At 33.2% G+C, this 14,022-nt stretch overlaps 1 protein-coding gene across 4 annotated transcripts in view; it reads left to right on the forward strand.

The window, feature by feature from the left end:
* Positions 1-14,022, forward strand: part of DAAM1 (dishevelled associated activator of morphogenesis 1) — a 207,286-nt gene that overhangs the window by 134,580 nt on the left and 58,684 nt on the right. For all 4 annotated transcript variants that reach the window (XM_051977752.1, XM_051977756.1, XM_051977753.1 and 1 more), the window contains exons 5-12: positions 3,570-3,664; positions 6,278-6,611; positions 7,427-7,537; positions 7,646-7,749; positions 8,093-8,159; positions 8,774-8,891; positions 9,502-9,640; positions 10,103-10,161. In XM_051977752.1, coding sequence (XP_051833712.1) covers positions 3,570-3,664; positions 6,278-6,611; positions 7,427-7,537; positions 7,646-7,749; positions 8,093-8,159; positions 8,774-8,891; positions 9,502-9,640; positions 10,103-10,161 — 1,027 coding nt within the window. The remainder of the gene's footprint in view (positions 1-3,569; positions 3,665-6,277; positions 6,612-7,426; positions 7,538-7,645; positions 7,750-8,092; positions 8,160-8,773; positions 8,892-9,501; positions 9,641-10,102; positions 10,162-14,022) is intronic.

The raw sequence follows: 14,022 nt of genomic DNA on the forward strand, positions 1-14,022 counted from the left end.
TCTTTAGAGCAAAAGTGAATTTCTTCTTCAGCCACCGTTTTTAGTTTAAGGATATTAAAAAGAATGAATTTTGTATTGAATACAATTTGTATTTATTATTCATGACCAACTATACAAAGTGTTTGCTTGTGATATTTAATTATCACACGGGAGTTATTGAAAACACTCATTTGTTTTTACTAATGCTCTGTGAATTCAGTGCAGTCATAGGTAAGGTGCCATCACAAATGATTTGATTTTCCATAGCAAATTCAGAGAGTCATGCTTCAATATCTAGAACTATTCATCCATGGGGAAGATTAAATGTTCTTTGCTAGTTATGGGCTGATGTTTTCAGTGAATGAGCTTCAAGAAACAGTGATGGAATTTAGTGTCTTTTTCTGCACAGCAACTTCATTTTCTGTAGCATACTCTCAGCTAACTGTCCAAAAGCATCACTAGCAAGAAGATAGCTTTAGTAGAAATAATAACATAATAGTATTATTGTGTCTTCTAAATTTACCGTCACATTATTTGCTGTTTTTTTTTTTTTTTTTAATTCTAATGAGATAGCCATTTCCTTCAGGACTCATCTCTTCCTAATTTTGAAACGAAATACTTGTATTAAAAAGAAGCAGAGAGAGTGTCATTCTTGACTTTAAATTATTTAAATCTGACACTGACACTACTCTGTGTGTGTGTATCATACAGATTTACTAAAAACAATTATAGCCACCCTTTAAGTGATCTATAGAAATGGAATGGAAAAGAGTCTATGAACTATTGAAATCTGCATAAATTAAATGAAACCCTTTTTATCCTTCCCTCTTTCTTCCCCAAGAAAAGATTTTCTCAGAATACTAATGAAAGTTGTAAAACTAAATTTAGTCCAGCATTGGTTGAGTTGAAGCATAAAAAACAGTAGCTAGTAGCTTCATAATCTTTTAAGTAATTGATAATATTGCATCAGTAAGAGCTTATCAGATAATGGGAATTTTAAGAACATTTCTAAAAAGATAAAGCAAATTTTATAAAATAGAGGGGAAAGCCTTTCAATAAGTCTACAAACTTATAACATTAATAATAGATTTGCATATTTAATTATCATATTCTTGGAGTAATTTATTAATTCCTTTATTTGAGTTAGCTCTCAAAATAACCCCTGCAAAGAAATGCCAGAAATATCCTCATTGCCTGAATAACATCTTCAAGTGATGAATTGTCTTCCGTCTTAGCATGAAGACAAATTCAGCTATTCTTTTGATTTTTTTTTTTAAAGAGAATTTATAAACTTTTTATAATACATTTGGCTCTGTACAAAGATTGAATAAGGCTTATTACCTATTCATAAAGAACTTTTATATTCTGAGAGAGCAAGAATATTTGAATTTATGTATCTTCACTTCCCTAGATTTCTTCTGGGACTCAGTGATTTTAAGAATCAGGGAAAATGCTAAAGAAACTTCACTGAACTTTTGTTAAGAAAAGAAAAATCTTTCTGATCTCAAGTACTTGGCCTCTTTTTAATTGCTTCTTGTATTCCCACAATATTAAGTAATTTTTTTTTAATACTTCAGTGGCTAGAATATAAAATTTGACTATGGATTTAATCTTCATTTTATGCAGTCAGAAGATTTACATTACAGTATGATTATGAGGTGCATTTTTGTATATCTATTTCCATATATACAGAGTATTTCAAATTCTGACTTGTTTCAAATATTTGATATGACTGAGACCTTTTAGTATACTTTTAATATTTTTTCAATTAATAAGTTTTTATTTTCATTCCTCTCTCTGCAAAACAGTTTTCTTAACCAGAAAGCAAATAGGTAACAAGCAGTTTCTTGAATCTTTACTATATGCTAAGCTTCTTGCTTAGCTTTATTATCTAATAAAAGAAGAAAAAAAGTTCTTACCCTCAAGGAACTTACATCCTAAGGGGAGAATATAGCATGAAAAAGTGAAGTGTGGGAGAGAGATTCCAGCAAAGAATGGCTTAGATTTTTCCTCAAAATGGAAATCAAAACAACTCATTAATGACCAATGAGGGAAAGGGATAAGAGAGAAGAAAAAAAAAAACCCTTATAGAAAAAAAATAATAAAGAAAAACAAATTCTATAAACCATTCTCCAATTAATAAGTGGTCAATGGATATGAACAGACACTTTTCAGATGAAGAAATTAAAGCCATTTCTAGTCATATTAAAAAAAAATGCTCAACATCACTATTGATTAAAGAATTGCAAATCGACAACTCTGAAGTACCACTTTACACTTCTCTAATTGGCTAAAATGACAGGAAAAGATAATGATAACTGTGGAAAGAAAGGAGAAAATTGGAACACAAATTCATTGTTGGAGTTGTGAAATGATCCAATCATTCTGGAGAACAATTTGGAACCATGTTCAAAGGATTATCAAACTGTGAATACTCTTTGATCCTTTATCTCTACTGGATCCATATTCCAAAGAATATATAAAAGGGGAAAAAAAAACCCACATGTGCAAAAATGTTTGTAATAGCCCTTTTTGTAGTGATAAGGAAGTGGAAACTGAGTGGATGCCCATCAGTTAGGGAATGGCTGAATAAGTTATGGTATATTAATGTTATGAAATATTATTGTTCTTTAAGAAATATCAGCAGGATGATTTTAGAAAAGCCTGGAGAGACTTAGATTAACTGATTCTAAGTGAAGTGAGCAGAACCAAGAGAACATTGTACAAAGCAAAAGCAAGATTATGTGATGATCAACTCTGATGATCATAGCTCTTTTTAACAGTAAGGTGATTCAGGTCAATTCCAATAGACTTGTGATGGAAAGAGCCATTTGCATCCAGAAAGAGGATTATGTGGACTGAATGTGTATCACAACATAGTATTTTCACCTGTTGTTGTTGTTGTTTGCTTGCCTTTTGTTTTTTCTCATTTGGAGGAGGGAATCTGATTTTTCTTGTGCAGCATGATGAATGTGGAAATATGTTTAGAAGAATTGCACATGTTTAACCTAAATTGGATTACTTGCTGTCTAGGGGAGGAGGAGAGGAACACAAAGTTTTGCAAGGGTGAATGCTGAAAACTACCTTAGCATATATTTTGAAAATAAAAATCTATTATTATTTTTTTAAAAAGAAAATGTAATAAAAGCTACAACCCAGCAAAATGAATGAATGAATGAATATAACTTGGGCGGGAGTGGGGGAGAGAAAAAGAAATTCTTATTTTTTTGATTTTGTTGAAAAATGTATGTCTTATTCTGCATTTTAAGTCTCTTACCTTTTTGTTAAGAGATGAGTTACCAGACTTCATTTTCAGTCTTCTGAGAGTATGGGTTATCCTTGAAGAGTTCTTAAAATAATTGAAACCTAATAGAAAAGGAATATCTGGATGGTCTTTGGAGTTGGTTGCTATGGGATATGAACTAAAAAAAAATTTTGATTTATAAATTTCTCACATGGCATATTTGCATTAATTGTGGCAATAACAGAGCTAATATCCCTACTTGTGACCTGTGACTTTGTCATGATTTTATTTACCTTTAAGAAGAAATGATTTGTGATTCTACCTCTATTTCACTCTCTTCCCATAGAGAAAATCCTTGCTAATTTTAGAAAAAGAAGAGGAAGAAGAAAGAAGTAAGACGATAGAAAGTTTGAAGACTGCACTGAGAACAAAACCTATGAGGTACTTCTTTTGTCTTGAGTCTGTTTTTTTCCATCTTCCCCCTAGTCACCAACTGGCAGTGCATTCTCTGATATTGAGAATTCATCTTTTCTGCTTGCCCTTTACTTTAAAGCTGCCTCACCCTCCATTTTCCAAGAGCTCCTTTAGGATATCTAGTGGTTAAAAATTATCCAGGTGCATTTCATGCATATAGGTGTTCAGAATCAAGTACAGCTGGTACATCAGGATCGGTTAGATTTGTCTTCTGGTCTACATTAGATGACTGGAAAATAAGAATATTTTCCCATTATCGGTTTATGTTACTATAGTGGTTTATGACTTACAGAACACTCTCATATTCATTATCTCCTTTGATCCCTACAAAGTTGGAGGTAGTTAGGACAAATATTATTATTGCCTATTTGTAAGATGAAGAAACTGACACTGAATTATAAATCAGGTAGGCTCTAACTTGCTTTCTGTCAATTAATTGTCTGGCAGAGGACTGTTTAATCGCATGTTTATTGTCTACAGGAAGAAATTATGAAAATGAGTCTTTTAAAAGCTTAATCCAGTCTTGATCTTTTCAGAGTTTCTAAAGACAGTCTTAAGGAGAAGTCAGACATCTGAGAAAATCAATGTAAGATCCCAAAAGATCCAACAAGGCCTGTAAGAGAAGGCTATTTTTACCAATGTTCTAGCATTTCCTATCCATCTTGCCAATTTTTTTTTCAGATGTGTCCATTTCTCTGATTCCATTTGCTCTTTCCTTGGCCAAGATACTGGAGGGGTTTGTCATTCCCTTCCTCAGCTCATGTTACACATCAGGAAACTGAGGCATGCAAACAAAGTTAAATGATTCACCCAAACTAGGAAGTATCTAAAACCAAATTTAAATTCATAAAAATTAGTCATCCTGACTCCAGGCCCAGCAATCTGTCACTGCACCACTTAGGTGTCCTACTATTTATCCACTATATTCTCATCCTTCTACTTCCCTTTCAATCAGTAGATATTTAGTAGATGTAGTAGACCTCAAAGCCCTATTCTGTGTACAACATTGAACACTGGCAGATATGCTAATATAAGCAAGCCATAGTCATTGTCTTTTTAAGCTTACTCTCTTTTAGAGGAATATGATACACATACAAATAAATATGATGCAAAAGAGAGCTAGATAAATACAAGATATAAAGTGCATCTTTCTCTTCCTCTCTCTTTCCCTGATAATCTCAAAGTACTAAATACATGTATCACACATATTCATTTGTAAGGATAAAATCTTGGTTTCTGTGTTAGGAAAACTGATTAAAAAAAAAAAAAAGTCTTCACTTAGGACGGTTGTACACAATTCTTTAGGTGTTTTTTTTTTTTTTCTCAATAATATTGATATCTGGACAAGAGAATTGCATTTTCTAATTTTCTCATGGAAACTCTAGGTTAGATGTTTTTTTTGTGTGTGTGTGTGTGTGTGTGCATTTTTTTAAATCATAAAACCTATGTTTTGTGAAAAAGCACTTATATATAAATCACCTATAATTTATATGTAAAGTAATTATATGCATATGTTGATGAATAAAAATGTATACTTTCTCTATTGCCTTTTAGAAACTCTTTAGGTATACTTTTTGAAGAATCAGAGTTTGTATCTTATTTGAGAGGCCTAGAGGTTATAGAAAGCTTTAGACACAAGAGTTTTACAACCATGATTCAGAGCTTTCAGAATGATATGCAGGTTACACTGGTAATCCAATCTTAGCATATTTATGAATTAATCATCCAGATTCCATATATTCAATGCCAAAATGACCTGGTGTTTATAAATATTCTTGTTTCACCATTTATATAGAGAGAAGAGAAAGTAGAGAAGCAAGGTTTAATAGTATACCAAATTACAAGGAGACTGAGTATAATAAAATAAATCCATAACTAAAATCTGAAAAAAAGTTAATTATTTCTTTCACATTTCCCTATTTTCTGTATGGTTCTTGTTATCTATAAATGGCATTATGAGAGGCGTACATCATTTTAAAATTTTCCATAGCTATACTATTGTGTCACCATTAAAACATCAGTGGAGAAGATGCTGGGGGAAAGCCTTATAATTGATATTTTAATAAGCTCCTTTTGATATTTCTTCAACCCAGTCCTTTTTGGATGAAACCAGATAGGTTAACACACACACACACACACACACACACACACACACACACACACTATAAATAATATAGAGTCAAGATTGGTAAGGGAAGAGACTGAAATCAGAGGAGAGGTAATGGCCTGAAAAAATACTAAGGAATAGAAGGATTGGAAGCATCGATGAGGACAAAGGATAGATTTAGGAGAAGTGAAACATAAGAAAAAACATTATAGAAGGTCACATTCATATAGAAGAATATTTAAACTTCTCTTTATGAAAATGGAGCATTTGTGAATAATGGAGAGATCCAAAGGATGATCAACCCTTTGTGTAGTTCCATACTGAAGAATATCACAGCAAAGTTTCAGTATCAGTCAAATTTTAAGGATTAGACAGATTTTCTGCTTAAGAATTGTGTTTCTGTTGGAGGCTGGTGGGAGAAGCAGACAGGACTTTGAATTGTCTTAATTTTAATCTATTCATTTTCCTGACAGGTTTGTAACCAGATTTATTGATTTAGATGGCTTATCATGTATTCTGAACTTTCTAAAAACCATGGACTATGAGACGTCAGAGTCTCAAATACATACCTCACTCATTGGATGTATAAAAGCGCTAATGAACAACTCTCAAGGACGGGCTCATGTTATGGCCCATTCAGAGAGTATTAATGTAATCGCTCAGAGTCTGAGCACTGAGAATATTAAGACAAAGGTGGCAGTGCTGGAAATCATGGGCGCTGTGTGCCTGGTTCCCGGAGGTCACAAAAAAGTTCTACAGGCCATGCTACATTACCAGAAGTATGCCAGTGAAAGGACTCGTTTTCAGGTATGTGGTCTCTAATTTATCTAAGTCACATGCTTGCAAAATAGACTTATTTTTGAAGGGCTATAAATTATTCCTTTCTGTCTTAGAGATGATTGTATTTCATGTCACTTAAGAGTCTAGTCATGTTCTTTCAAACATTTCTGACTTGGTCTCTGTGGAAGTTGATACTTATCACTGACCAAAACAAAATTTTAGGAGGCCTAGTGGATTGCAGCATTGCTCTTTTAATGAATTACCTTTTAGAGTATACTTTACTGAGATTTACAATAAATATTGTCTATATCTTCGAAGGGGGAATCTTCCTTGAGAAATTCCTAATAACCCATTTGGTTTTAAGAAGACAAGTTTGGAAAAGTTGGTGTGACTACTTTTTAATCAGTCACAAAGAACAAAAATTGAGGGACTGAATGCATATATACCTATGTACCACATGTCTTTTTCCTCTAGATTTAAGCAAAATAGCATTTTTAAGGGCATAGAAGGGGCAGCTAGGTGGTCCATTAGATAAAGCACTGGCCCTGGAGTTAAAAGAAACTGAATTCAAATCTGATCTCAGACACTTAACTAACATTCACTAACTGTGTCACCATGGGCAAGTCACTTAGTCCCCCAACTGCCTTTCCCCTTTAAAAAAAAATAATTAATTTGGAGACATAAAATATCTTCCATTTAAATCAAGGGATCTCAAGATAATTATAATAAGTAAATACTAGATTGTTTTGAGCTTCAAAGTACTGAAAAGTTTAATAAAACTAATTTAGTAACATGCCAACTCTGATTCAACTCTTTTTATTATCTATTTGTACACTTGATAGACACTAATTAACGACTTGGATAAAAGCACAGGCCGATATCGAGATGAAGTAAACCTCAAGACAGCCATCATGTCCTTCATAAATGCAGTCCTAAGCCAAGGGGCTGGAGTGGTATGAACAGTTTGTGCTACTGCATTTAAATAAAATTTTTTATCAGAATCTATTTGACGATCATATCAGAAAACTGTAAATGTGCTTAATTTTTTTTTTTCCTTTCAGGAAAGTTTGGACTTTAGACTTCATCTTCGATATGAATTTTTGATGTTAGGAATTCAACCAGTAATAGATAAATTAAGGGAACATGAAAACCTGACATTAGACAGGCAAGTTAAACACTAAGTATTGCTCATTCTCATTTTTACCTTTTTTTTTCCTTTGTCCCTTCCAGTCTTATTACCCAATTCTAAAATAAATTCTCTAATCACCTCTAGATGTAGTCTCTTTATGGGATGTTTTAAGGAATCTGGACTTGCCAAATGGTGAAAAGTCATCTCATCCTTTTGTTGTACATGTTTCTTTTAATTTTATTTTGATTGTGTTCCTTTTAATAATGTAGACTCTTCAAATTCAGAGTTTGAACTCTTGTAATTAATTGTAGGCATTCCCCAAATATTTTGGCTTTCAGTTACATTTCTTTGAAATGTTTATTTTACTCTCTTTTGTCAGGCATTTAGACTTTTTTGAAATGCTCAGAAATGAAGATGAGCTGGAATTTGCCAAAAGATTTGAATTGGTATGTGTATGCATGACTATTTTGATTATTGGTAAATGTTTGTTCTCCTATATGAGAGAAATGCTCTTTTAGAATCATCATAGACCTATACCTATGCATTTCTCATGATTCTGATATAATTAGGTGATATCTTATGTACATGTAGTAGTATAATATATATGTGTGCATATATAGATATTCTTCCTCTTCATTCGTCTCTTCTCTTCTCCTCCTTTGTCTTTTCTTTTTCCTTCTTTCTTCCCCTCCTCTTCCTCTTTCTTCCCTCTTTTCCATTTTTCTCCTTTTCTTCCCCCCTTTTTTCCCTCTCCTCTTTCCCTCCCCTTTCTCTGTCTCCTCTTTCACTTTCTTCTCTCCATCTCCTCTCTCCCTCTTCTTTCCCTCTCTCTCTTCCTCTCCTTTTCTCCTCATTTCCATCTCTTCCCTTCCCTGTCTCCCTCTCCTCTTCATCTTTGTCTCTCTCTGTTTCAATATGCTCTAGCACTGAAATATTTGAATTAACTTGTACAATGTAAATTTGGTTCCTTTACATTAAGGGAATTCTATAAAAATACCACATGATCTCAGAGGACCTGAATGTTTTACTTAGTTATTTTTTTTTTTTTTATGTGAAATAGGTTCACATAGACACAAAAAGTGCAACACAAATGTTTGAGCTGACAAGGAAGAGGCTGACTCATAGTGAAGCTTACCCTCACTTCATGTCTATTCTGTACCACTGTCTCCAAATGCCTTGTGAGTAGAGATCATAGTCATGGGAACTAAGATTAAAAGTATATTGGTTAATGTTTTGGATATTATCACAGGGATCCCTTTCCCAAAAGAGCGCTGATTTGTTGAGTACAACCATGGATTCTAATCTTGGTTCAATGACATGCTAATTTAGAGCCACCACCTGTTTTTTGCATGGTTGGCTAACATTAGAGTATTTAACGTTTTAAAATAAAATTGTGCTGTATTGTAAAATGTAAAAACTCTTCTTAGCTGGATGGAGATAGAATTTGATCCTTAATCTACTAGATGGAGTGATTAGAACTCTTAGGTTCTTTCCAACTGTAAATCTATCATTTCCCGATCTGCAAGAATTTTGAGGGTTGTTGGTATAGAAAATACAAATACTTTTTAATATCCTCTTTCTTTTCCTTACTATCTATTAGAATTTGACACTTCTGCATAGAATATTATTCTGGGACAGGAACTGTACTCTTCCTGGCTCCAAATCCAGTACCATGTCTATTTTTCAGACTCCCTTTCATGAGAAATGACAGTTTTGTATTCTGTAATGAGAAGTGAGCAAAATTACACATTTAATTTCTCTTTTATGTTCCTTCTCTCCCTCTTTTAGATAAGAGAAGTGGAAACACAGTTCAGTATTGGCTGCTACTCGATAGAATTGTACAACAAATTGTTATACAGAATGACAAAGGGCAGGACCCCAATTCTACTCCTCTAGAAAACTTTAATGTTAAAAATGTTGTACGAATGTAAGTTTCTACCTTTTTTTTTTTTGCTATACTAATGTATATTATGCTCTCTTAACAAACACACCAAACACATGTACTTCATTTTGAAATATTAGTAAATATTATAAATTTTTTTAACAAGGAAAATGACTCAAAATCTGAACATATGATTTTAATGATATAAGGAACTTAGAAATTAAATGATTTGTCTTATATTACATAGAAATTATGTGTCAGAAGTAGGATTTTAACTGAGGTCTTTGTGTCTGCAAGGTTGCTTCTTTATCCACTATACTACACTGTCTCTCTGTTATAATTTCAAAAGATCTTTTATGTATTCATTTTAATTTAGGCAATCTGGTGATTTCTCTAAGATAGATTTTTAAAAACATCTTTGGTCTTAGTATTTATTTAGTAAGGGAACTTTTATATATTTTTATTTAGTAATTAAAACTACATTAACATCTTGCTGTGTTTATATAGGTTGGTTAATGAAAATGAAGTTAAACAGTGGAAAGAACAAGCAGAAAGGATGAGAAAAGGTAATAAAGCATTTGAAATATAATTAGGTATTTCTAAATGTTTCAAATTAACTTGTAAATTTGCTGTGATGTTATATGCTGACATTTTTATGTTGAATAACTAAACCTATGGATTTTTAGGATGCTTGTCTTGGCTTTTTTTTTTTTTTTTAATAATTCTGCTATTATAACTGACATGCCTCTGACTCCTTTTTTTGTTGTTTTGGTTTGCACTAAATTTCACTTGAGTTCTTTTGAAAAGTAATTTAGCATTTACTTTTCAGTATTCAATAATTCAATTTTATCTTTGCTCTTTCCCCCCAGGGCCTCTCCCACACTTAGTCTCTTTACATAGTATTTTTTTGTTATTGTTTAAATAAAAGACAGTTAGACTTTGAGGAGTATGCAGACTTGTCTGTGACATTTCAAAGAAGACAGTAAAAATGCCCCTTGTTGGCCTTAGCAGCCAACTTAGCTGTTCTTAGCAGAATATCCACATAACTACCTTTATCTGAGATCAATTTCAAATAATTTTTAAGTGAAGAAAACTATTAACTTTAGCAGTTTTTTGGTATCATAAAAAGTGAGTGGGCAAGTTATTAGTATTTTGAACATATTGTTATTACCTTTCGGAAATGAAATGACTGGTGGAGTGAGGAACTAAACATATTTCCTTATTGATCATGTTAGAACTAATTCTTTTTGACAGTTTAATGGGCAATTTGGGAAAAGGAGATTATAGCACATTGCGGAGGGGAACACATAATTTTGTAATGTATAATATGAAAGTCATCATGGTATATTGACTTGAAAGATAGTTCCAGAATTAGCAAGATCCACATTATAGTACTACTTCTGACACAAGCTGCCTCTGACACCAGCTGTGTGAATCCAAGCAAGTACTTATCTTCCCAGAGCCCCCAGGCATCTGAGACTAAGCTGCAGAGTAGTTGCTAATGTGCTAAAAAAACGAAATCACAGGTCTGAACAAAAATAAAGGGCAGGAATGTAACAACTGTCAGGAGGAAGAAGGGATAAATGCTATGATAATAGGTTATGGAAGTGGATATAGAGCAACTCCACGTGGGTTAGGGTAATATTTACTAAGGTAGTTTGGAGAGTAGAACTGCCTTGTGGTTTGTCTTCATTACTTCTTCAGGACTGATGGAGAACTAAGGACTTTAGAAAATTAAGATGCCTTCAGAGAGCTTCTTCCTTGAGGGGAGGGATGAAATAAAGAAAGAATAGAGAAGGCAGAAACAGAAATCATATATGAAAAATTGATCAAATCTTTCATTCAAATAAAATAATTCAAACTTGTACTGAAAACACCCAATGCTTTATATCTTAGTCACTTATTAATTTAAAGAATCACAGAATGTGAAAGTTGGAAGCTCTTTCAGTAGCCATGTATATCCACTAAGGACTCTTCAGTGTTACTTAATGCAAAAGTGCTCCATCAGATCTTAGCTTGATAACCTCCACTGATGGGAGGCTTGTCCTCTCTGGAGCAGGCCATCCAACATTTGAACATCTCTAATTCTTAGGAAGTGTTTTTTTGGCATCATGTCCCAATGGACCTACTTGTAATCTACTCATTTCTCTTGGATCTTGTCTTCTTTGATCAAACAGAACCCGCCCAATTCCTCTTCCAAGTGACAACTTTTCAAATACCTGAAGACAACTGTCTATCTTCCTTTCATCCTGACTTTTCCCGCTGAGTTTCCTCTTTTCCAGATTGAACATATCCATGTTATGAGTTATAAATATGAGGTAGCAAATGACTAATATGGAAATGTTTTACATGATTATACATGTATAACCTCTATCAGTTTGCTTACTCTCTCAGAGAAGGGAGAAGGAAAGGAGAGAGGAAGAGGGAGGATTTGAAACTCAAATTAAAAAAAAAAAAAGTTTAAAATTGCTTTTTCATGTAATTGGGAAAAAATACAATACTATTTAAAAATGTGTGATGTGAATTTAAGGCCATTCACTTTCGTGCTTGGTGTCCTTTAGATACTTTTCTGATTATAAATGTCCTCCTGAAACTACATCATCCAGAACTGGACCAAATGGTTCCAAATAAAGTCTGGCCAGGGCAAAGTATAACAATAAAAATTTTTTTTCTCTTAAAGCATCTTATGATCTCATTAGCTTTTTTTGTTTACTACTGACTCCTACTGAATTTATAATAATTAAATGCCCAGATATTTTTCAGGCAGTCTCAAACTACTATCTAGTCATAACTCCCTCAGTTCTGTACTTATAAAACTGATATTTTGAACCCAACTGTAAGATTTTACATTTCTCCCTTTAAATTTTATTTTCTTAGATTTGAGCCAATAATACTCTAGCTGGTAATGCTTTATTGGAATCTTGATTCTGTTATCTGGTATGTTAGGTTCCTTTTCTAGTTTTCCCAGTTTCCCAACCGATTTCCCAATAGATTTGAATGTGGCATCTGTGCGATTGCTAAAAAATGTTAAAACAGCCAAGGTCCAACTGTAGATCCCCTGAGAGACACTATTAGAGGCCTCCTGCCCCATATATACTGAACCTTAATTCCATTCATTCAACCACATTTCAGTCCTGATACCTGTAGTATCATCTATTCCACATCTCCCTCTTCCTCATAGGAAGAGGGTGGAATATATTACACTATTGAAAGAATCTTTCAAATGCTTTGCTAGAATTTAGGTAATTGATATCATTACCTTCATCTCCCAGTTTAATAACTCTGGGGTCGGAGGAGAGAGAGCAGGGGAAAAATATAAGAATAGAAATGAATTGAAAAAGAGATTATATACTGAATTTAATAAAGTATGAGAAAAGTAGTATGGTGAGATGGTAGACTACTGAACTTGAAGTCAGGAAAATTTAGGCACAAGTTCTACGGCAAACTACTGAGCCTTAGAATGGACCTTAAACAAAATCACTTCTTTATGTGTTTCAATTTTCTCATTTTGAGGATAGGAATAATAATAGTATTCCACAGGGTTGTAAACATTGCAGTTCTACATAAATGTGAGCTATTATTATTAACCTCAAAAAATTGAAAAGGAAATTACTTCAGAAGTCATTTAGTTTAATCAAAGTATTACTCTCCTGTACAAGTTTCACCAGTAGACATTCTATTATTTTGTAAAGTCTTGTAGAGGAGGGAATCTAGTAATTTCCAGAGGTAACCCATTTCATTTATGGACATCTTTGATTGTTTGTTTTTCTTATACAGAACTGAGTATTATACTTTGCAGGCAAAACAACAATAAAATAATAGAAAATAGCATTTTTAATCTTTGAGACAAACCCTGGGAATATGGCTTCTCTGTAATTTTTCCCTATTGGTTCTTGTTGTGACCCTCTGGGGCCAAACAGAATAAGTCCAGTTCTTCCATCTGACAACCCTTGTGATATTTAAGAGTACAGCCATTGTGTTGTCTACCTCTTTTCCAGGTGAACTTCCAGAATTTCATTCAACCAAATCTTGTATAGCATGCAATTGATTCCTTTCGTCATCCATGTCATTCACCTCTGCACACACATTAGCTCTATTCACACTTTTCTTAAAATGTGATGGGCAGAACTGAATGTTCTAGGTCATATCCAAACTGACTTAGAGCACTGAGGAGTAAAACTATCCCCTTTCCAAAACATTGCTTTCTTATGGTGCCAAAGTAATTTGAATAAGGCTTATTCTAAATTCAAAGGTCTATTGCATTAATAGTGAGGCCAGAAAAACCTGTATTGGCTCAGATCAACTTTTTCAATGATTAATATTTCCTAAAAGTTACCTATGTAATATATACAGCAACTAGACATTGAACTGTTAATATATAGCATGCTGTTTTCTGTTATTTTAATTGTTATTTGTTTGCCTGCTAT

The sequence above is a fragment of the Antechinus flavipes genome, chromosome 2, assembly GCF_016432865.1.
Source record: "Antechinus flavipes isolate AdamAnt ecotype Samford, QLD, Australia chromosome 2, AdamAnt_v2, whole genome shotgun sequence".
Classification (NCBI taxonomy): Eukaryota; Metazoa; Chordata; class Mammalia; order Dasyuromorphia; family Dasyuridae; genus Antechinus; species Antechinus flavipes.